This window comes from Carassius auratus, chromosome 41 (assembly GCF_003368295.1).
Source record: "Carassius auratus strain Wakin chromosome 41, ASM336829v1, whole genome shotgun sequence".
Classification (NCBI taxonomy): Eukaryota; Metazoa; Chordata; class Actinopteri; order Cypriniformes; family Cyprinidae; genus Carassius; species Carassius auratus.
This window is the reverse complement of record NC_039283.1, coordinates 6,002,562-6,024,334: the sequence shown is the minus strand read 5'-3', so window position 1 is coordinate 6,024,334 and position 21,773 is coordinate 6,002,562. Positions and strand designations below refer to the sequence as shown.

General features: G+C 36.3%; 4 protein-coding genes across 11 annotated transcripts in view; 2 read left to right on the top strand and 2 right to left on the bottom strand.

Annotated features, from left to right (window-relative positions):
- LOC113059919 (protein tweety homolog 1-like) overlaps positions 1 to 2,126 on the bottom strand; it is a 29,999-nt gene extending 27,873 nt beyond the window's left edge. For 3 of the 4 annotated variants that reach the window (XM_026228607.1, XM_026228610.1, XM_026228611.1), the window contains exon 1: positions 1,439 to 2,125. The gene's annotated coding sequence lies outside the window, so the exon portion shown is untranslated. Of the gene's footprint in view, positions 1 to 1,438 lie in introns of all 4 variants that reach the window. The other variant, XM_026228609.1, reaches the window with a different exon arrangement.
- On the top strand, positions 44 to 18,151 carry LOC113059489 (folliculin-like). Its single transcript, XM_026228015.1, has 9 exons — positions 44 to 1,351; positions 11,352 to 11,565; positions 11,660 to 11,781; positions 11,867 to 12,005; positions 12,130 to 12,279; positions 13,277 to 13,389; positions 15,849 to 15,972; positions 16,099 to 16,201; positions 17,047 to 18,151. The coding sequence occupies exons 2-9, from the start codon at positions 11,352 to 11,354 to the stop codon at positions 17,252 to 17,254; spliced, it is 1,173 nt and encodes a 390-aa protein (XP_026083800.1). The 5' UTR covers positions 44 to 1,351; the 3' UTR covers positions 17,255 to 18,151.
- LOC113059920 (uncharacterized) lies at positions 2,704 to 8,697 on the bottom strand. Of its 5 annotated transcripts, XM_026228615.1 has the most exons (7): positions 7,801 to 8,697; positions 7,341 to 7,424; positions 6,661 to 6,757; positions 6,324 to 6,454; positions 4,868 to 5,781; positions 3,160 to 3,220; positions 2,704 to 2,835 (listed from the first exon to the last, which is right to left on the bottom strand). In XM_026228615.1, exons 1-6 carry the CDS (start codon positions 7,922 to 7,924, stop codon positions 3,191 to 3,193), a joined length of 1,380 nt encoding a protein of 459 aa, XP_026084400.1. In that variant the 5' UTR covers positions 7,925 to 8,697; the 3' UTR covers positions 2,704 to 2,835; positions 3,160 to 3,190. The 5 variants fall into 5 exon arrangements, with proteins under 5 accessions (XP_026084400.1, XP_026084399.1, XP_026084402.1 ...); XM_026228614.1 differs by lacking the exon at positions 2,704 to 2,835 and having other exon boundaries at positions 2,883 to 3,220; XM_026228617.1 differs by lacking the exons at positions 2,704 to 2,835; positions 3,160 to 3,220 and adding an exon at positions 7,573 to 7,721 and having other exon boundaries at positions 3,827 to 5,781; positions 7,801 to 7,838.
- Positions 18,152 to 18,280: 129 nt separating the features above from the next.
- LOC113059921 (uncharacterized) lies at positions 18,281 to 21,536 on the top strand. Its single transcript, XM_026228618.1, has 5 exons — positions 18,281 to 19,214; positions 19,395 to 19,507; positions 19,686 to 19,754; positions 20,035 to 20,166; positions 20,491 to 21,536. The coding sequence occupies exons 1-5, from the start codon at positions 19,202 to 19,204 to the stop codon at positions 20,848 to 20,850; spliced, it is 687 nt and encodes a 228-aa protein (XP_026084403.1). The 5' UTR covers positions 18,281 to 19,201; the 3' UTR covers positions 20,851 to 21,536.
- The last annotated feature ends 237 nt before the right edge of the window (positions 21,537 to 21,773 follow it).

The following is a 21,773-nucleotide window of genomic DNA, read 5'->3' as shown; positions in this document are numbered from 1 at the left end:
GGTCTCTTGCTGTTTCATGACCATGAGCAAACAGACAGTAAATTTTGGTTTCATAAACTAGGTGCTGATAACAGCTTAACATGATTTACCTTGGGGTCTTTGCTATATTCCAATATCATTATGCCTCAGTTTAGTTAGTTACAGATTAAGAGTTGTAAAAATGTATGTTGCTAAAGAAAATACATTGCCTGCTGGTTTATTTAGCTACTTTTCAGTACACCACATTAAGAATGCCACTGAGTACAGTAAGACTTTGAATGTTACAGTGCAAATTAACACCTGACCACTCTTGTGGGTTTGCTACTGTTACAATTAAAAATCTAAGAAGGGTAAAAACATGCCAAGTAGACAGTAAGCAACACAGCTACAACAAATAAAATTAATAATGGGTGTGTTAGATTTATAGTGTGTGAAGAAAAGCATTGACAATAATCGTTGTATTGGCGGCACTGAGTAAAATTCTGCTTAGGACTCCATAAAGGTGTGGGCTGGTCCTGATGCAAACGGTAATGCAAGATTTGCAATCGCATTTGGATTATGTCACAATGTATGCGCCCACATATGGAAAACGCAATTTGCAATTCCTTTTGAAAACTGTCCAGAATATCCTTCCACACACACTAGGACTGAACTGTGCTAAAAATAAATAAACAGTAAATTACTGCAATAAATAAAAACATTATTGCCTAATTATAATTATAATAACGTCCATTAATATTCGAAGCCTAAAATGCCTTTTGAAAGTAATAAATCCAATGCAAAGTCCAATAAAATATCAGTGTTGAGGGTATGATATAGTTAGCCATACAGCATAAAAAATTAAAATGGCTATTATAAATTATAATTCTTTGTTGAAATAAACTGTTTGCTCTCAAACAACTGACTAAAACTTGCTCTACACATCTGAGTTACAGAATTACATAAAATATGTAGACAGAATCAAAATCTCACCATTGACAGAGCCATGCTGCTGTTGTTCCGAAATAAAATAAGTTCATAGAGGTCACTGAGGGGGCATTATTTGTATTTGTATGTGGGTGTGTTTAGTTTAAATGTATAAAATGAGCTCATTGTGAAGGTATTTATAAACACAGTCGTCCACACAACAGACTGGTGCTAATCTAATCGATGAAAAAATGACTAGAAACGAAACAGGACAGAATTGATTGCTGAATGAACTTGTGAGTTGACCCGTCGCGAGACCAATCGATCTCATTCTCGTGGCAGACTTGAAAACCTATGATTGTTTATGGCATTATATTCAGCCACACTCACAGCGCTTTGTCTTGGCGCTTGGATACACCACGAGGATCTTTTGTTTTAATGGTCTCGTATAACGAACTGCCAAACGGTAAGCACACAGACCAATTGACACGGCAAATGAGCCGCACAGAAGGCTATACAGTGTTATATGGCACATTTAAAAACGGTTGCCCACCTTAATTTGCAGCAGCCTAATGTGGGTGCTTCCACGTCTCTCGCGCTCGTGTGAATTTGTTTGCGATTAACGTTAGATGCGTTTACTGAGAGCGTTGACCGTTAAAACGGGTTGCATCCTCTGGTGAAATCTGTTGTTTAGGGCTTCAGGAGAATGTGCTCCCGGTCTTTGTGCTCGCTGATGGATGATGGGAAACAGGTCTTCAGAGAGAGGAGAGAGTCCCTGAGGGATGTTTTAAGAGAGGAACGACTCCTTCAAATCCCGACGCCTATCAGTCAGCTTCATTCTTGATTTAAAATCCTCCGAGAACTTGATTCATCGTCCACAGTCGCGCGAAGGGACGCTATAGAGTCACTGAAACGAAAAACTTCCGAAATTAATTGTTCTCAGTGTGACAAATGCACAACTATGTCGTCGATGTCGTTTCCACACACAATAAATGTCCAGTCTGAAGAAATAGCAAATCCATAACATCCAGGGCAAATGAAATCCTTCCAGTGCAATGTGTTTTTATAAAAAAAACTGACAGCTGTGGCTACAAAAAAAGGCTATGTATTGTGGGGATAAAAACCGGCACATTTATTTTAATTGTCCCATTTTCAAACACATTACAGTCTTAATTTAAGTAAGTGAAAGGCAGATTTAAATTGGTGTGGTCCTGAGGGTCCCAGTGATCAGGACTGAACTTCTCTCTCTCTCTCTCTCTCTCTCTCTGGGTGTTTGTGTGCAGGAGACAAAAAGGGATGGAGGATTTACACGTCTACTGTATTTATACAGCGTGCATGATAACACATAATGATAGATTGAAAGATTGTGAGAAAACCACACATATATTCCACATACAGGAAGCTCTTTTGTCAAATTAATGAGTAAAAAAACAAAACAAAAAACAATAATGGCAGGTCGCTAGGTTTTCCAAATGCAACCCATGCAGTTTGCAGTAGGGGATTCCCATAAATGTTTATTATTATTATTTAATGCACTCTTTACCCACAAATGAAGTAAGTGATGGGCGGTGAAAGAAAGGGATGAAGGGATGCTAGACTCTCGGTGGCCCAGGAGGTTTAACTGAGATAGGGGGATTAAAATATATATATACAATGAAAACAACAGAACAAGGGAGGGATGGAGAGATGGGTATTTGTGTGGCAAGGGAGTATGGGATGGGGGGATATGAATGCATGAGAGAGGGAGGGTGGTGTTGATTTTTCTGTGTCACTGAAAGAGAAAGCGAGCGAGGATGGGGGAGGGGTGCTAGATGGAGAAGCACAGGAGGGAGGGATGGAGTGAAAGAGACCGCACAAGCATTCGTATAGTGTGCATGACATGTTTCCAGGAGGAAAGAGAAAATGATGTTATGTATGCAAGACTTCCTTGCTCACATCTCAGAGCTGCTACTGTAACACACACACACACATGCATGAAAAAAATATTCATAAAATGAGTCATTTTGTTTGATTTAATTTTATTGGTCTCAAGATATTCCAGTGACTAAATGTACAGCTGTCAAGAGTTGTTTGTTTGATGTTGAATAATTGAGAGCTTGTGCTATAAAAACATAACTGAAACACATGGTAAATTACTTATTTATGTAGACCACTTTCAATAAAAAACTGACATCCTAACATCCAATTCAATAAGCGATCCAAAAATACTGCCTTGCACTGATTCACTTAGCAACATCTTGCAATGTGTGACTGAACAGGAAGTAAATAAATTACCTGGTACATTTAAGGTGAATGTTGTATGTCTTTAAGTGAGGGTCAGCAAATGCACACAAACCTAAAGTAAGAGATGGCTTTGTTATATTTGTGCAGAAATGTACCATAAACTCAAAACAAAAGCAGGCACATCACTGGGTGTGGTGCTCGATAAAAAAAAAAAAAAAAAAAAAAAAAAAAAAAAAAAAAAAAAAAAATATATATATATATATATATATATATATATATATATATATATATATATATATATATATATATCGATAATGAAAATAGAAAAAAGTCATCACACCTAGGCTCCAAAAATACACTGTCTCTGATGAAGGTCTGATGAAGAGCTTGTGTGCTCGTAATAATGTAATTGTCTGTTATAAAATATTTGTAGTTTTAGAGCCCTAGTGTGCTGACTTTTTTATTTTCACCAGAAATGTACAATAAAATAAAAACAACATTAAACTGAAATAAAATAAAATCAAACTGAAATCAAAATAAAATATGAAAAATTTGTTATGACAGCTTTTAGTGAAATTATGTTTAACCAAAAAACCAAATTGGGTTATAAACTGCATAAACACAAATTTGTTTACACAAGTTGATTACTAACTACTAAGTTCAAACCCCTGATACCAACTAACAATGAGCATTATTCTTCAACAAAATGGTAAAAAACTTTAACGTAAAAACTATTTTAATTTGTAAAATGTCAATCATGACAGTGTTGAACAATAACAGATATTTCCTTTTAACTATAAAAAACACAAAAAATTACTTCAACATATATTCACCTCATCCTGTCCAAAGCAAAGCTTGCTGAGAACTAGAAATCCACTTCCCAGTTGAAGACAATTTTAAGTTATGACAATTTATTTAAAAAAAAATAATCTATTAAAAAATCTGTTTAAATTACATAAAATTTTAAATTGATGTAATGATTAATTATTATATTTTATCAACTTGTGAACTCATCTAAATAAATCTGAGTTTTTAACTCGCAACCATGCATTTCGTTTTAGTGGTGGGTGTGAAATATTAACAACTTTAGGAGTGTCGAAGTTGTCATTGGATTGGTTGAATTATACATGATTTCAGGAAGACATGTGTGTCGTGTTCTTTAATGTTCCACCTGGAAACAAAAATGCTGTGGCGCCAAACCCACTCACGAAAGAAGAAAGACGTCGAGTTTACAACTGTGACGACGAGCGCTTATCACGATCAACTATATGCTGGATATTCAAAAGTATGTCAAATATTTAAAGTTGGCAGCATAGAATCTTTAAAATACTTCTGAGAGTTTAACACGCGACATTACCACACCCTGAAACGTGACACAGAATTAAACGAACTGTGATTGGTTGTTTGATATGTCGGTCAAATGGCGTCACGGGCGGGCCTCGGACTATAAAAACTGCCATACATTCCAGACTTTCTGCTGTCAGTCTGAAGGTCTGGCTACACGAGACTATGCTTTGGGATACTTCTGCATCTATAAATATAAATGTGATATTAGGCGCACAAAATAAAGAACGTAGAAGTCATTAGACTGACTCCTTGATTTAAAACACATCAGGTATTTGACGTAATTAATAACCATCATCCCCAAGTTCAGATGAGTTAACTTTTACACATTGGGCAGCTGCACAGCACCAACAACCTGATAGAAACCATTCTCTGTGTTTGTATGACCGATCACACATAGATAGAGTTTATTTACTTCTTGCTTGCCAAAGTTGATATCTTTGCCCAGTTTAACGGTCTCTATCCTTTCAAACATCTTCTCTGTCATGGGCCCCCGTGATTTGGCCAGGGTGAGATGGTACGTCGGGGATCGGGAATGACGGTGTAGCCAGCCCTTCTCCTTGAAGGCTTCTTGAAGAGGGGAATTCAGGCTCTGGACATGGAACAGGGGTTGTGGGGTCACATGGAGAACAGTCCCATTAAAGTGCCTTAGTTTTGGAGTGAAAGACACAGAAATAGCGGGTTTGTGGGAGTTTCTGATTGTGGTACGCATGAGCTCAGCAGCAGCGCTGACTTCCTCTGGGCACTTCAGGACAAGTAAGGAAAGGGTTACGTGTAAAGTTGCGGGGTCCATCCATAGCGGCTCTGACTGAGGGAGGAGGGAGAGAACCTTTCTCTGAATGCGCTGGAAGGCCTGGAGACAGGCGGGAGAGTCCACGCGGAAGCAGATGAAGTGTGTGGGTCTGTTTGGGGGTGGATGTCTTAAAAGTGGTTTTGGCAGAATGAATGATACCAGCTCTGCTTTTGAACCACTCACTCCATCCCAGCTGTCCTTCCATTCTTCCACTATTTCAGTCTGTTCTTTTTTAGGAGCGACAGATAACTCCTTTGCCAACCGATTCAAACTCAGTTTTTTAGAAGCTGCCATCTTTTTGTCTTCTGGTGCAGATTGTTTTTTCAAAAGTAAGATGTCGTCACTGGGTCCTTTCTCAGCATTTTCGGTAAAGGAACGATCTACAGCATCTCCCAGCTCTTGTTTGTTTTTTGTTATACCTGAAGTTACAAAATCATCCTGTTCTTCAGAAAACTCTGTCACTTGCTCTAGGTCATTTGAAACATCTCCTGTGTTGATGGACTCTTCATGTTGTCCAGTGGCAGTTGTTAAATTGTCTGAGAATTGAATAATTCCAGCATATTAAGATTAAAAGAAATAATGTAATACTGTATTAATAGTACATTATAATCATTACATAATATAATAAAATTATATTTAAAGAATATTGAAATGCATTAACAGATAAATGGCATGATGCTATTTTTTGTTGTGTAGTTATCAAACAATACATTAAATATGTGATATATATATATGCATATATATGCGTTTTTAATTTCTGTATTAAAATTAATTTGGATGTATACTTTGGAGGCATAAGTCCTGATATCTTGATGAAGAAAAAATCTTCAAATCTTTCACAATCTTGAAAATAAAACATTATTAATTAGTTTGACATACTCTTTAGTTATTACACTATTTTATTACATTTTTATTATTATTACCATTACTACCATCATTTAGTTTTTTTTTGTTTGTTTAGGTTTTCACTGGTTATTAATAGTTGAAAAAAAAAAAATTATCTGCCAAATCAAAGTCATGTGGTGCAGTGAGTGTATCTGGAAGGTAAAGTGCCTCTGCATTAAATCTATGAACATACCGTCCTTCTCAGGCTCTAGAGGCTGCTTTTCAGAATGAGTCTTTTTTCCATTTTTTCGGGTCTTGCTCTGCTTTTCTGTGACGGCTGTATCATCTTCCTCTGAGTGTGTGGTTTGAGGGACGTCAAGCACACTGTGAAGTCAGGAAAGAGCAATGTATTTTTTATCCACTAAGCTTCAATGAACATTCCCAAGATCTAACAAATTTCCCAATTTTTACAGCAACTACAAGACACTGTGCCAACTGCTGTTGAAATGAAAATATCCAGTTAATAAATCATGTCTACCATGAGGTTAGTTCGCTAGTTGAGTCTTTACCATCCAGAGTGAATGACAGACCTGTGAGACAGTCGGCATCTATCTCCAAAGCCACATCTGCCCAAGATGAAGTCCTGGCAAATGTTTTGGCTAGTTTCTAGTTTCATCTCATCTGGTACTAAGGGAAAGGGAAGAAAAACAACAGCATTCATGCATTGACTGTTAACACAAGACAAAGTTAATCTACAACTACTGGGACAGTAAAAGTAAAGTCCTCCCAGATCGGTTATGGCAGACGTGATGTAGCATAGTGTGAAGATGTAAATGGAGGTATTCAAAACAGGTACATTTACGAAGGACAAAATAAAAGTCTGAGGCAAATATCAGCAATTTTGAACAAAACGAACCTATACTTGGCCAGAAATTCTGGACAATTTTATGAAAAGGATTTTCACTGCCATCTTCAGGTCATTTGCATTATAGCCTCCAGCGCTACAGTCCTTGTTTAAGGCGGTGACCAAAAACATTTCTTATCATAGTAGATAATTTTGTAAATTGCAGCTAATTTTGAAGTTATGTATTTCAAACTACTTAAAATGACGAAATAAACAAATAATTTAAACTAGCAATAGGCCTACAACTCATAAGCTGTGAAGAATAATCTTTAGAATTAAAATACAGCTTTTTGTATTTTACCAAATTAATTTTTCTTCAACAATGTAACAAATTTTCTTTTAAACAGATATAGTTACTTGTCTTACCTATGTGGATTCGTCCGTCAGAGTCCGTCAGGTTTTCCTGAGTTCTCTCTTCCTCGCATGCCATAGTTGACAGCTTCAAAAGAGCTTCAGTTGAAACAGACATGTCCCATTTAGAGTAATTTAGAAACCATCTTTACCATATTCATTTTGTTATACTGTATCGTAATCGATAAAACAAAAGAAATATTATGTAAAAACCATTTTGGTATAACACGGTAGAGCATCAACCTACCTCAAGTCACAATCATACAACTAGCTTCGAATTTGACAGATTACTGTCCAAGTCCCTTTAGTGTTAATGGTAAACATTTACAAGATGAATTCATCTGGTTCAAATGACTACAAACTGCGCGAATGATGGAGAACCAAATACATTACACACTAAAGAAGAAAAAAATTATTTATTTTGACATAAATAATTGATTTGAATTGATTACTGTCAATTATTGCCACTACTTACGGTGGGGTTCTAAGAAACAGTAGTTTTCGAGGAAGAGGAAGTCCGATTTAGAGTCATTTCCGCGAATCGGTTCTTTCAAACATTTTGGTTCAATGTCTTCACGTGGTCTCTTAAGTACAAGCATAGCTTGTTACATGTCATTTGCATTTACAATGAACAATTAACTTCGTGTCTGATTCATTTAGACCGGATTCATGATGTCTATGGGATTTATAAACCGATATATTTCGATCGAATCATCGAAAGGATTCGACTCTTAAGAAGATTCGTTCATACATCAGTGGTGGCTAAAAGGCTTTCAGCGGATTACGGACCACCTAAACAAATTAAATAGCAATATTTACATAGTGCGTACACCAAAAGAAAAACATATTAATGGATTATTTCGACTGTATCGATGGCTTTTCGGCGTGAAAGACAAGATCAGCTGTGAGTCACGCACATGTTGTTGTGATAAGCGCCTGACTTCCCTATCACAAGACACATTATAAAAAGACCGAGGAGGGTGACCCGAACAATGTAAACAAAGTACAAAATAATAATTACGATGGTATTCCAGTTAAGATTTAGTAAATCACCTCGGTTAGGATAGTGTACCATTTATGCTGACATGAAAAAAAATGACATCTTTAACAACAACATAACCGTGCAGAACCTGTAACATTAGCTGTTATTGTTTATACTCCATCGCAATGTCTTGTTCTTGTTAGTTTACTGGCAGTACCAGTCAGCGGTACCCAGCTGATAAAGGTATTATATTGTGTTTTTGAGTAAACCCTCCGTGAAAACCTTCAGAACATAAATAAGAATAAAACTGGAAAGTTTGGTAGCTGTAGATGCTAGGGGAGAGCAGGGGCGAAAGTACCATTTTTCAGAAAAACTTCATTTTTAAAGATAATGTTGTAGACAGAGATATATTTCTGCTGTGGCCAGTAATTCAGAAGTGTGGTCTAACAAAACCAGGTGGTATTTTGTAGATATGTAGAAAGACTTAAGTATAATTTCACTTTTAACATAAGTTGAACATTGTTACTTTCGACCCCATCGGTTGGGACGAAAGTAACACACAGGTGGGTCAAAAGTAACACAACAATATAAGTTAAATTTGTTTCTGTTAGTCTTATTTTTCTTAAGTATACCTGATTGTGACCTTGTTAATAAATAACTGCAAACATATTTTGTCCTTTTCAAAAAAATTATTAAATTACATTTTCATTTTAAATTTAAGTTTAAGTTTCATCAGATGTCTTAAAACCTGACTGTATTTTTTTAATTGTAAATTTCAATGTATTTTTATATAATAATAAAATAATTCTACAGAATGCACAATATAAAAATTTAATCACATTAGCATAATAAAAAAACTCTAAACATAATGTAACAGTAGGCCTATTTATGTTTCCATCCCGTTGTTTTTATGCATGAATTAAAAATGTGCATTAAAACATCTGGAAACACTGCAAATTCACAGGTGGTGGTGTAAAGGCTAAGTTATTGCTAAAACCTAAATATAAATGTGATGTAGCAGCTGCCCAGAGAGAGATGTTCCTCTGTAAGGTCCAGACACTCGGCCCAAGGAAGGTATCCAGTGCTGGATGAAGGTTTCCTGCGTGTTCTGTCTTTCAGCGCGTAGAGTTATTCATTTTAGGTTAAACTCAAATCTGACTCCATTTTATTATTTAATCTGACTCCATTTTAGTATGACCTCGAATTTAGGTTGAAATGCAAATTGGTTGTATGCCTTTTTAATTAATATTCTTCTGACATTTGATTATTCTAGTTAACTCTATTTTTATATTAACTCATTCATTCGGGTGCTCATGTAGCTAACAAGGATACAATGTAATCTACTAGTCAATAATTACAGAGTAAGACAGAATAGAATCAAAATGTAACAATTTATTTACAGTCAGGTAGATATGTATTTTGCCAATTACATATCCAATTGAAACACATCAAATCATATCAATACAAAACATCAAATTCTCAAAGATGAATCTAAAAGTAAAATATGCATACCTGACATTAGAAAATACATAGTATGAAGTGAAGAGACACACAACACACTACGGGCTTTCTGGCTACAGAAATCGCCCTGATCCTTTTGCTGCAATCCTTTAAATACCTCAGACCAAGACAAACATCCCCCGAGATGAAGACAGAAACTAACGATTGGAATTTGCATTACCTCAGGTCCCAAGCCTGGGTGGTTTTACAACTCAATGGGAACAGGGGGTAATTTACATGGAGGGCCCCAGGAAAGGACACTCCCATCACAGTAATCAAGATATCTCTTGACTCTTCAGATCTGTATTATCTTCTAATCTACTTTTGTGAGAGTGAGACCATTGTACCAGTTGCACTGAGACATTTCCAATGATACTAGACATGAGTGTTAGTTCACTTGCATTGACATTTTCATGTAATCATTTTGAGCAGACGGAAGTAGAAGGAAGAATGGGTGAAGGGATTTAAAATGGCCAGAAGGGGAGGAGGTCTCCTGCTCCTCCACTCTGTGGGGTGTCTTGAAGATGCCTGTGTATGTTTGTATTGTCTGTTTCTCAGGAGATCAAAGTATCTCAGGTTCTTTCGTCCTTACACCTCTATGTCCAGAAACACCCTCTCAAAAACATCTGGATAAAACCAGACCTCTGTCTGTCTTTCTGACCCTAACTAAGACATATTCTTTTGGTATAAAATGACATAAACATTTGTAAGAAATGATGCAAGACACAGAAATTCACAATATAGCTTGCACCGGAACAAAATAAATACTTTTTGTGACTGTAACGAGACAAAAGTAACAACTGTTACTTTCGTCCTGACAGGAACTCCTGACATTTAAACTCGATTTAATTTTATATTAAAAAAAATTGAAAATGCAAACTGTAGGATGTGTTAAAGCATTAAATAACCTGAAGATTGATCATTACTTTGACACATAAAACAAGAAAAACAACACAACTAATAAAAAAAATTACCGCTTTAATAATTTACTTTTTGTACTCGAAAACAGTTTTACGCACCTAACTTCGGGAAACGATGAGGAAATCACATGATATTTCTCAGCTCTGTCAAGGATTGCATGCTGAACATGCTGTCATAGCTGGGAATGCAAATGCAGAAAGAGGCTCGGAGAAAATCGCTTTGTTACTTTCGTCCCGTGTTACTTTCGCCCCGGTTCTCCCCTAATGAAGTGGTTGTACTGAAACTCCTTTGGAGAAAACACCCTTTAAATTATTATACTGCAGTTGAAATCTACACATAATATAATAAGTGAAATATAACAAAGACTTGTATTTCGGTAGTTTTCTTTCCTCTAGTCTAAAAAAAAGATCCAAAGTAGCCCATAATATTTAAATTGACTACATACCAGTAAGAATTACTGCCAGAGTCAACTGTAATGTCCCTTAAGTTTGTTTAGCATAATGTATTGAACGCCTGTTCTGGTTTAAACCATCTCTAAAACTCACCCTCATTCTTCTGAAATGTAAAAAAGGGTGCAATTATCTTTCATATTCTCATATAACCTTTTAATTAACTCCGTCCAGATGAACGCTTTACTTGCCATTTGCCACTTCTGTGAACTCGATGGCCCATGGACACTGTTCTGTACAGAGGCCGTCCACCCTCTGTCCCCATCTCCTCCACAGCCTGGTCCAGCATTTCCTGGGGAAAGGGACCGAGAGGCGGACAGAGAGGGCGAAGGGCTCACCATGAGAGCCAACAGCTCTGCCACACAGAGAGCTGACATGTATGAAGTAAGTGAGAAAGTAATCTTGTCATAACCCAAATGTATGTTCAAATCCCCAGTTCTTCTCTTTAATGTCTTATTTAATATCTGTCTTTCTCTCTCCAGGGTGTCGCTCTTTACCTGCGTCTCATCCACTGATCTATATATATGACTATATTGTGGATCAGTGGTCTCACCCAGGCTTTGTGAGTGTGGACAGTGAGAGGGGAATCCGCCTCAGCTGTCAGGTATGTAAATGTTTATGTTTGCATTAATCTAAACTTGATTAAAATGCATTAACATGTTATACTTATGTATTATCTGCTATTGCAGTTTTGTCCTGGTCGAGAGGGGCCCATCTTTTTTGGAGATCAACAGCACTGTCATGGTAGCCATGGACAGTATCTACCTCATCAACTCCTGGCCATTCCTGCTGCTAACCATTCAGAGTCTACAGAACACAGCACTCAAGGTACTGGACTGCATGCACCACTTTAGTACCACGTTTGACAGAGTACCTCTTGGAGTTCCTTGTAGTGTTGAAAATATTATGGTTTGCCCTGTTTATTGCCTTGCAGGTGTTTAACAATGAAAAGTGTCCCCTATGTGTCCTCAGAGGGCTTTGCTTATGAACAGCACCTTCTCTCCAGCAGTGTTCCCTCACCAGCGAAGCGGCAATGCAGCCCGCTCTCTCACATCCCTAACCCAGCACCCCAACCTGTGGGCTAGTCTGCACTCCTCATTCAGCTGGTATTTAAAACACAGTTACAAAAAGCAGTATTCGGACTTTTTTGACTTTTTAACAGATATTGTGACTTTATATCTCACAGTGTGTTTTTTTTCTAATAACTGGAACTTGTTATCTCATCTCGTGACCTTATTTCTCATAACTGTGACTTTAAATGCATATTATCATTTTATAACTTTTATAACTATTATCTCACAATTGCAGCTTTATATCTCACAATGGAGACTATATCTTTAATATTTAATATTTAATATTTTTCATATTTAGCTAATTAAAATCTCATAATTGTCTTACAATTGCTACTTTGTCTCAGTTGGAACTTTATATCTCACAATTACGAACTTGTGCAGTGTTGTGACCTTGAGCCAGCTGTGACTATTTTTCTCATAATTGCATCTATATTTCTCATTAATATAACTTTATAACTTATATTGGGACTATCTCATAATTGATGTGTATATCTCTATATATTGATTCAGTGGGAATGTTATAATTATAGTGTCTGCAAACAAATTGATTTTCCAACTGTTAAACCGGGTGTCTGACCCACATTTTCCTTTGCCAAGGTTCTGCTCCTGATACTGACAAACAAACAGCTCTCCAGTGATTTTTCAACTTTGTTCAGCTTTTATTATCGGAATTATAACAATAACTTGCCAAAAACAGAGGTTACACTGTAATGTTATACTGTATAGTTCAGCATGAAAAAAACTTTCACAGCAACATAACGTATGATTCTCTCATAGAGCAAGAGGAAGACATGAGTGGTTGGGATGGTGCTGAAGGGGGTGGGTCTAACCCACAGCCCAGCCAATCAGAGAGTGTGCAGCCCAAAGATTTTCAATTTGATGATGGAAGACAAGACCTTCTTGGGCCACAGTTCAAATCACTGAGACATTTAAGACAAGTAAATCAATATTTTTTTCTCTGTTGCAAACAGCAGATTTTGTTTTAAAAATATAATTTTGACAATGTTATATCTGATTAATGACCAGTCCTGGGTGCCATTGATTTCCAACAGATGGTATTGCATGTTCTCATGGGAAATCAAGTCATATGGAGAGGTGCAGACCCTGGTCTTATCCAATCAGCTTTCAATGTGCTGAAGGTCAGCTGAAAATCTGTGTATACAATATGATGCCGGTCTACATCATAAAAGCACATCTGTGTTACAAACTACATTTCAAAAGTTTGGACAAACTTGACTGAATATGTTTCTCCTGATCTTCTGAAGATTTTGATTATTCCTGCGCTTAAATGCTTGGGCAAAAATGTTTTTTTTTGAAAAATATAAATTTTGTTATATTATAAATTTAATTTTTTAGTTTTAATATTAATTTACAATTTTGATTATTTTTATATACTATTTAATAAAACATAAAAAAATAATTGCATGTTAAATAAACATGTACTTTTTGTTATAATATAATATAATATGTGACCCTGGACCACAAAACCAGGCTTAAATTGCTTGGGTATATTTTTAGCAATTTCTATGGTTTTAGCTGAATAATATGAAATTCATTGACATGTATTTATAAAAACTATATTACTTATGTATTCTAATGTTTATTCTGAACACTTTAATCATTTATTAACCTTTTAACTGTATAGTACATATTATGAACTGAAATATATGTGAATTGCCTCTGACAGAAGCTATAGCAACAAAGCAGAGATGACAGCTGTCGAGTCTTTGTCTGTCCGGGCACCCATATTTATACCTCGTTCTTTTCAGTCTTTTCAACCAAAAAATGACAACACTGCCTCTATTTGGTTTTACCGCATTAGTTTTGCTACAAATAATTCATACTCCTCTTGGTTTACTGTCTAATTGTAGACTACCGCTAGTTTGAACAATTTTTCATTTCAACCTTATTCTCATGGCTATTCATCGTACTTGTTTGTGCCATCCTTGACATATTCTTGGAGGTCACCCAAAGTTCACTAGTTCATTCCAGGTGCTGCCCAACGGAAAGTCCCATACTTGCCCAGTATGGGGCACCCAAGACTCATAACCTATATTAAAGGGCTAGTTCACCTGAGAATGAAAATTTGTCCATCTTCTACTCACCCTCGAAGCATCCTAGGTGTATGTGACTTTCTTCTTTCAGAATAATCCAGTCGAAGCTATATTAAAAATGGTCCTTGCTCTTCCAAGCCTTTCAAAGGAGTAAGCGGGTGTTTATTGTCAACTGTTATGAAGACATGAAATAAAATGTGCGCATCTGTAATAAAACGTCACTCACACAGCTCCGCGTGGGTGGGTGGGGGTTGGGGGTGAATAAAGGCCCCCCGTCACGAATCCATGTATTTCTGTATGATAAATATCCAGATTTCATAATAATAAACACTTTTTTTCTCACTTCTGCTGACTGCTGGGAACCGACGGTTAAGGTAAAAAAGAAAATACTCCTGTAAGTCACTTTAAGGAGTCAAATGTCACCTCATATTAGTTTTTTTTTATTAGAGTTTTTTATTATTGATCAGAAGGTGCTACTATAATTTTTTTTTTTAGTTAGGAGGACAAGTGCTTCTAAAAAGAAAAGTAACATAGAGCCATGTGTAACATATTAGATCTGTCCATGAGGTCTTAAAGAGACAGCGTCCTAAATTAACCTCTTCCAGTGTTATTTTACAGTTGAAGAGATTATGGTTAATACAAAATAGTTTATAAAAAAATAAAGTAGTTAATTTAATTTGTATCTTGTTATTGTTTTTGTTTGTGCTATTGATTGCCATTCATTCATTTACTATTTACTTATCCTTTTTAGTTAAAATAATTTAAATTCTGATTGCATGTGATTCTTCCCATGGGTCCGTGGGAAATAGTCCTGCCACCACAGCCGGAAAAAAATCCTAAGAAACGCTGCATACATTTAATAAAATTTGAAAAATGCCTTTACAAAGGTAAAAAGAAAATGGCCGATTAATCATTTTGAGTCAAATGTCAACTCATTTTATGAGGAATTATTATTATTTTTTTAATCAGAATTCTTTCTTTTATTAATCAGAAGGTGCTCCTGCATTTTATACATTAGGAGGACATGCGTTCCTAATTACAAGAAAATACTGCTCTTAAACTGGGTGTGTGAAAAAGGTATTGCTGTGGAATGGAATTTGGCTGAGGAAAAAGTTTAAATCAAAATGATTATTATTATTATATATATATTTTTTTGCTTTAACCGCTGTGATCACATGCGGCGTTGCTGTAGCCGAGAATGCTTTGGGTCAAATATACTAACATTAACACTCAAAATAAGTCACATTTAGAAATGACAGCAGTGATCTCATAACCTTTATTCAGAAATTTAAGGGAACATATTGCTTTCATAAGATGCCGAGACAAACACATAGATTTAACAGAGGCCTGTTACTATGACTTCTTTGGCATAGTATGATTTACATCTTATTTCGCAACTTATGTGTGACTGTTTTCTTTCTAAACAGTGAAATAGTTTCAAAACTCAGTGTCAGGATCATCGCAAAGTTCAACACTCATTGTGTATATACATAATGTAACCCCCTCTCCCTCTTTTTCTCTATTTCTCAATCTATCTTCCAGAGATCTCCATGCTGGTGGATGTACTTAATGTTGAGCGCGGTTGTGTAAATCCTGTTTCGGATGACGACATTCTCTCACTTTATCAGTTCAACATTAGCAGTGCAAACACACAGCCAACAGAGAAAGGTAACGCATGGAAACAGAACTCAGATTTATACCACTTTTCAAACACACACTATTTATTGAATTTTGCATTTGTACACAGTGAATTCTTCCTTAATGTGCCTTTCTCATGGTCTGTCTTTCACTCAGGTCCAACTCTGTTGAATAAGATTGAAGTGGCTCTTTCTAATGAGAATCTGTCAGTGGAGGCGGTCTCTCTCGGCTTGCTCTGTCTGAAAGAAGAGTGGATGAAGTAAGTTTGCATTTTGTCTTTAGAATAGAAAATCTTAACTAGACCCCTTTTGTAACATTGCAAATGTCTTTACTGTCTCTTTTGATCAATTTAACACATCCTTGATGGATAGCAGGAAAAAAAATGTTTTGTAATGGTATTATAAAATGAAAACTACAGTTTAAACTATGCTGAATAACTATGAATAATATATGAACTATTGTTAAAGTGATCATATAAGGCACTTTCCTCAAATGGACGTAAAATCAGGACCCAAAAACGAATTTTAATTAGAAGTAATGTTATTTTTTTAACCTTCAGTAAATGCTAACCTTCAACCCTCAGAAGATTATTATATGAAAAATATTATATTAGTACTCTATTTTTTTCTGTTCTTATTTATTGTGCATGAGGTTAGCCATTTTTGCAACGCTGTCATAAATTCGGGACTCTGGGAACACTGATAAATAGTAAAGTATTGGTGGTTAAAATGATTTAAACATAGTCTGTACTTCAGTGAATAATAGAGAGTTAATAGATTGTGTCAAAATGAAGTAGAATTTTAATTTGCTTTTAATAAATCTGAGGATGGAAAGTCCAAAATCTAGAAATGCACCAAGACACCGAAATATACAGAATTTCTGGAAATTGCTGTTATATTTATTACAGACAGTTTAGGAAAGTCCTGCAGCAGTCATGAAAGTCAAATATTTTGCCTGTTTTCCCATAATTCGTATTTTTCCCCTCTCTATCACTCATTTCTCCCCAATTGTCCCTTTGTCCTGATTTCCTGTCGTCCGTTTATTGTTTCTTTGCTAAAACTCTGTGCTTCCTCTCACATGATCTTTTTGTTCTTTCTGTTAAAGCAAAGTAAAAGTGTTGTTTAAGTTCTCCATGGTGGATGGCAGAGGTAAAGAGGACACTCAGAAGGTTTTAGCCCTGCTGGGAGCCACAGGGCCCAGGGAAGAGGACAATGTGTGTCTTCCTAAGTTTTGGATGACAGGACTCATCAAGCTCTACCATAGCCATCTAATAACAGCAATTAGAGGCGGAGAGAGAACTCTGAGCCAGTGAGAGAGAGTGAGAAAAAAGGGACAATGGACTCATTGCCAGAGTTAGATGAAAGGAATGTGTGAGTGAGTGCGTGTGTGTGTTAATTACGGGAAAAGGGACATTGTCTGAGAATAGCTTTTTCTCCATGACAAAGAGAGAAAGTAAAAGCTATCATTGTAATTGGAGTAGGGATATTCCGGTATCAAATTTTACTGTTGCGATTAATTGCTTTTTTTTTTTTTCACGGTATACGAAATTATCACAGGATTTATATTTAGGTCATAATACAGTATAACAGGTTAATTAACTTTTTTCTTATAACAAAAATGACTGAGCATTTAAATACAATAAATCAAAACAGAAAAATATATAAACTTAAAAGAACTATAAAGACCCATATCACTTTACAAAAAGACCTATTTAGTTAACTATTAACATTCACAATGAGAAACAGCTACATTTGCTAGAGAAGTTATTAATCATGCATACTTGTTTACATCAGAGCGGCACACGCGTCTTTCAAGCAGCATACAGCGGTGTTGTGCATTTTGACCAGTTGATGGGAAAAGTATTCTTAAGAAGCATCCCAAATACTTAATAATTTGTCATATATAATTATTCACGGTATTTAGAAGTGCCCACTATAACAATATCGTGCATATTCATTACCATGATATATCGCATTACCGAATACCGACACGTGTCTAGATTGGAGCCTCAAAAACGTTTACTTACACACATGCATTTAAATGGAATGTTGTTTTACCATCATGACTAGACATGTCCATTTTCTGCCTTTCACTATGTGTCTAATAGAGCACATGGTCCATTGATTTCAATGGAACGAGGCCAAGTATCAGTTGATATTATACTGTTTGAGACTTGCCTGTTATATGTCTATTAAAATACATAATCACATTTTTTCTTTCCATCTGAATTTGTCATTTTATTTATCCTTATTTTAAATAAATGACTTTTACTTTAATTTCACACATTCTAAATAAAGTCTGTCTGCTTTTTGGAAACCATAAAAAAAGAAAGATGATTATACCAGCTACTGACCACTATCAGGATCATCTGTTAGTAAAGAAATAGTTTTTTGACAGATCTTCCCTGTAATTGTTGTTGTGGGAGTGTTTCTGGATTATGTAGAAATCCTCTTAAACCTATAACAGATTTATAGCTTGTTTCAGTGCGCTACAAGACTTAAAATAATGCAACTAATACTGTGCTATATGTACCTCCACCATAAGCCTCTCTTACCTGAGTAAATTTTTATTCATCATACAGCTACTCCAAATTTGTTTACTACACTTTCTCAGTACAAAAAAAAAGTTTTTAAATGTAATATGCACACATGATGCACTAAGAACAATGTATTTAAAAATACAATTAAAACACTGCCAGAATGCATGACTAAGCCCGGAAAAGGTCGTGCATAGAGTACTGATAAAGAGAGGAGAACAGGGTGGGGAGCTTTAAAGAGACGAGAAAGAGATTGAACTGCCAGGACTTTCACTTTCAGTGATCAAACTGCCTCCACACTGTTTGATCCTTCAGGAAAAGCCCACAACAGATCAAATGTCTTGCTCACTTGCATGCCAGCTGGAAATTCAAGCTTCAAAACAAACTGACTGAAAAGGAAGAAGGAAATTTCGGGGGAAAGACAGGGGACATTAAAATCACTGTAAATAGAGGAATATCTTGTTGTCCATCAGAAGGCTGGGAGTTTCCAACTGTCAGCCTAGGATTGAGCCAGAGGGTCAGAATGGGGAGCAGCTGTGGGATCAAGGAGAAAGTGCAGCAGTGAGAGGAAGAGGACACGCTGTTTAGTAGATTCTGACAAAAGCAGCTGGGAAACCCACTGAGGCTAAATTTCTTCCATAACCCTTCTGCAGCAATCTGTCGTGCAAAACGACTTGATTAAGAAGAACATGGGGAATTTGGCCCACATTGACCGGTAGAAGCATGTCACCAACAGGTAACGTTATAGACGTCCAGCACTGACGAAGGTCCATCAATGATTAAACAGTTGTATTTGGGAGTGTGTGTGTGCGTGTGTGTGTGGTGTTCGCGACATTAAGAGTACACCACGTGGGTGTGTTGAAAATGTCACGGTTTTTAATGCTCTGAAACCACATTGTTTACCTTTGCCTTTCAGTGCTCTTACTCCTATCAACATTGACTGTTCAAGGAAGTGGGTGCGATGATTTTATGAAGACGACGGTCAGAAATCTGCTAGACTCTATACACATCGAAAAAACGTCCGGATTCGTGAGTGTTTTTTTTTTTTTTGTGTTTTTTTTACTTCGCGATTATAAGAAGCCTGCTTTAGCATTTATCTGTCCCGTGTAAATTTTGTAGCTACTGACCTTTTTGTTGCATCTTAAATAAATATGTCGTCTTTATTAAAGGCTGTTAAATTTGACATTGTAATATTTCTCTGTTGCAGCCACAAGTGTTTCCGAAGAACTACGTCGTGTCCCACTACTTCAACGACAGCGCGCTGTGCAATGAGCCGGTAAGACTGACAGTTCAGCGGGTCAGTGTGGTGTGAGGCTCTTTCTTCTGATCCTTTTTAAATTAAATAAACCTAAACCTTTTCCCCAGATGAAAGCACCAAGATTAGATAGATTGCATTTCTCAGAACTTAATTACGTGTAACTAAACATTTTCTTCAGGTTTATCATCTCAGCCATCCTTTGTCACTGACCCAAATACAAATACATTTAGTATCTAATTTTGTCCTAGCAGCTAAACTTAAAAATGTGTCTTGTGTCTCTCTCTGTGTGTGACATTAGTGCTGTGTGTTCAGTGCTGCTGCTTTCTTGTCTAATTCCTGGAGCCAGCTCTTCCAGCACCTCAGTCGAGTTCACCTCAAAACCAGGTTCATCAGGGAGCTGATAGTCACACTGGACGACATAGCAAAAGAGGTATATTGTCATACACGTTTATTTACACTTATTTACATTTAAAGTGTACATATTACAACCTTAAAGGTACACATCAGTAGGCATACATATTGTTACCTAAATGGTTCATTTGGGTAAAAAGAAAAGAAAAATACTACCCCAGTGACAAAATTTATACCTTTTTTTTCTAAGAGTGTATATGTTTGTAACAAGGTTTGTTCATACCATACTTCTTGCTACTATACTGTTTTCTCAGATGTTGTATCAAAACATTTCTTAATTGTAGGTTTGATACAGTAGATTTATCTCTTGTGGTTAGTTTTATTTCTGTCTTTCTTTAAACAGAAAATTCCAGATCGTCTAGATATCTCTGGTTTCCCATCTGTTGAGTCGTCGCCGGAAGGTCTTCTCTCCTTCACCTCATCCCTCTTCACACGATGGCTCGATCTGGATTGTGCTTTTGGAGAGCATCACTGCATCTTCCCCACACCAAGTGAAGAGGATCAAGAAAATCCACCTTTAGATGAGGAACAGAATGTGGAGAACCATGAACATGTGGATGAGCAGCAGCCTGAGATAAAAGGAGAGACAGCTAAAAGTCAGCTTGACCCAGGTCCAACTAATGGCTATAGAGAGTCACTTTTCCCAGGTTGCTCTCACTGGACTTTTTCTTTCCTATGGATAACATCGAGTCTGATCTGGTGAAAGCTGAGAGATCTGTTTTAAATATGCCACGAAACTTGGCCAAAATGAGGCTTCCCTCTGAAAGGACAGCTACTGTAATTCACTTTTGCATTACACTGATTAGCATTTGTATGAGCTTTCAGAGAAGTTGCTCTCTGGATATGGTTCAAGATTTCTAGATGCAGTTATGGATCCACATGTTGGAAAAAAAAGGGATGTTTTGGAAACCGACACATGACCAATATGATGTTCTCTTTCATGTATGTGTATGAGTTTTTTTTTTGTACATCTTGTCTTTGCACTGATTGTCCAGTGTTTCTATCATCTTATACAATGAATTATGTGTCATCCATTATAATTCAGGTTTAACCTGTTGACTGAACGTTTTAACATTGAATGTAGTGAAAAGGTAAAGAATACATGAAGCCAAAAGTCTCCACTTATCACTCAGTGTTCAAGAGGAAACAACTACACTCGTATAGCTACAGTAAATTCAAGCCATATTAAATAAAACTGTAGCGGAGGAACCAGTTTAAGCTTAATAGTGGATTACATAAGTCATAAGTATTGTTGTCTCACCTTAGAGAATGTTACTACATGCAATGTTTTACTAAAATGAATTTAACAATCTTTCTGTTTTTGGTGTACATATGATGTTTATTTTTAAGTGTAGATTTTTATATATAAATAAATCCTTCTTAAAATAATTCAGTGTTTGTATGAACTGACTAGACGTACCAGTATTCGGTAATTCGATATATCACGGAAATGAATATGCCCGATATTGTTATCGTGGGCTCTTCTAAATGATATATCACAAATTATTCAGAATTCGGAATGCATTTTAAAAATAAATTTCCCATCAACTGGTAAAAAAAAACATGGGGGAATATGTGAGAGAGGTGGAGAAGGAACGAACATTCACTCACTGACAGCAGATGGCG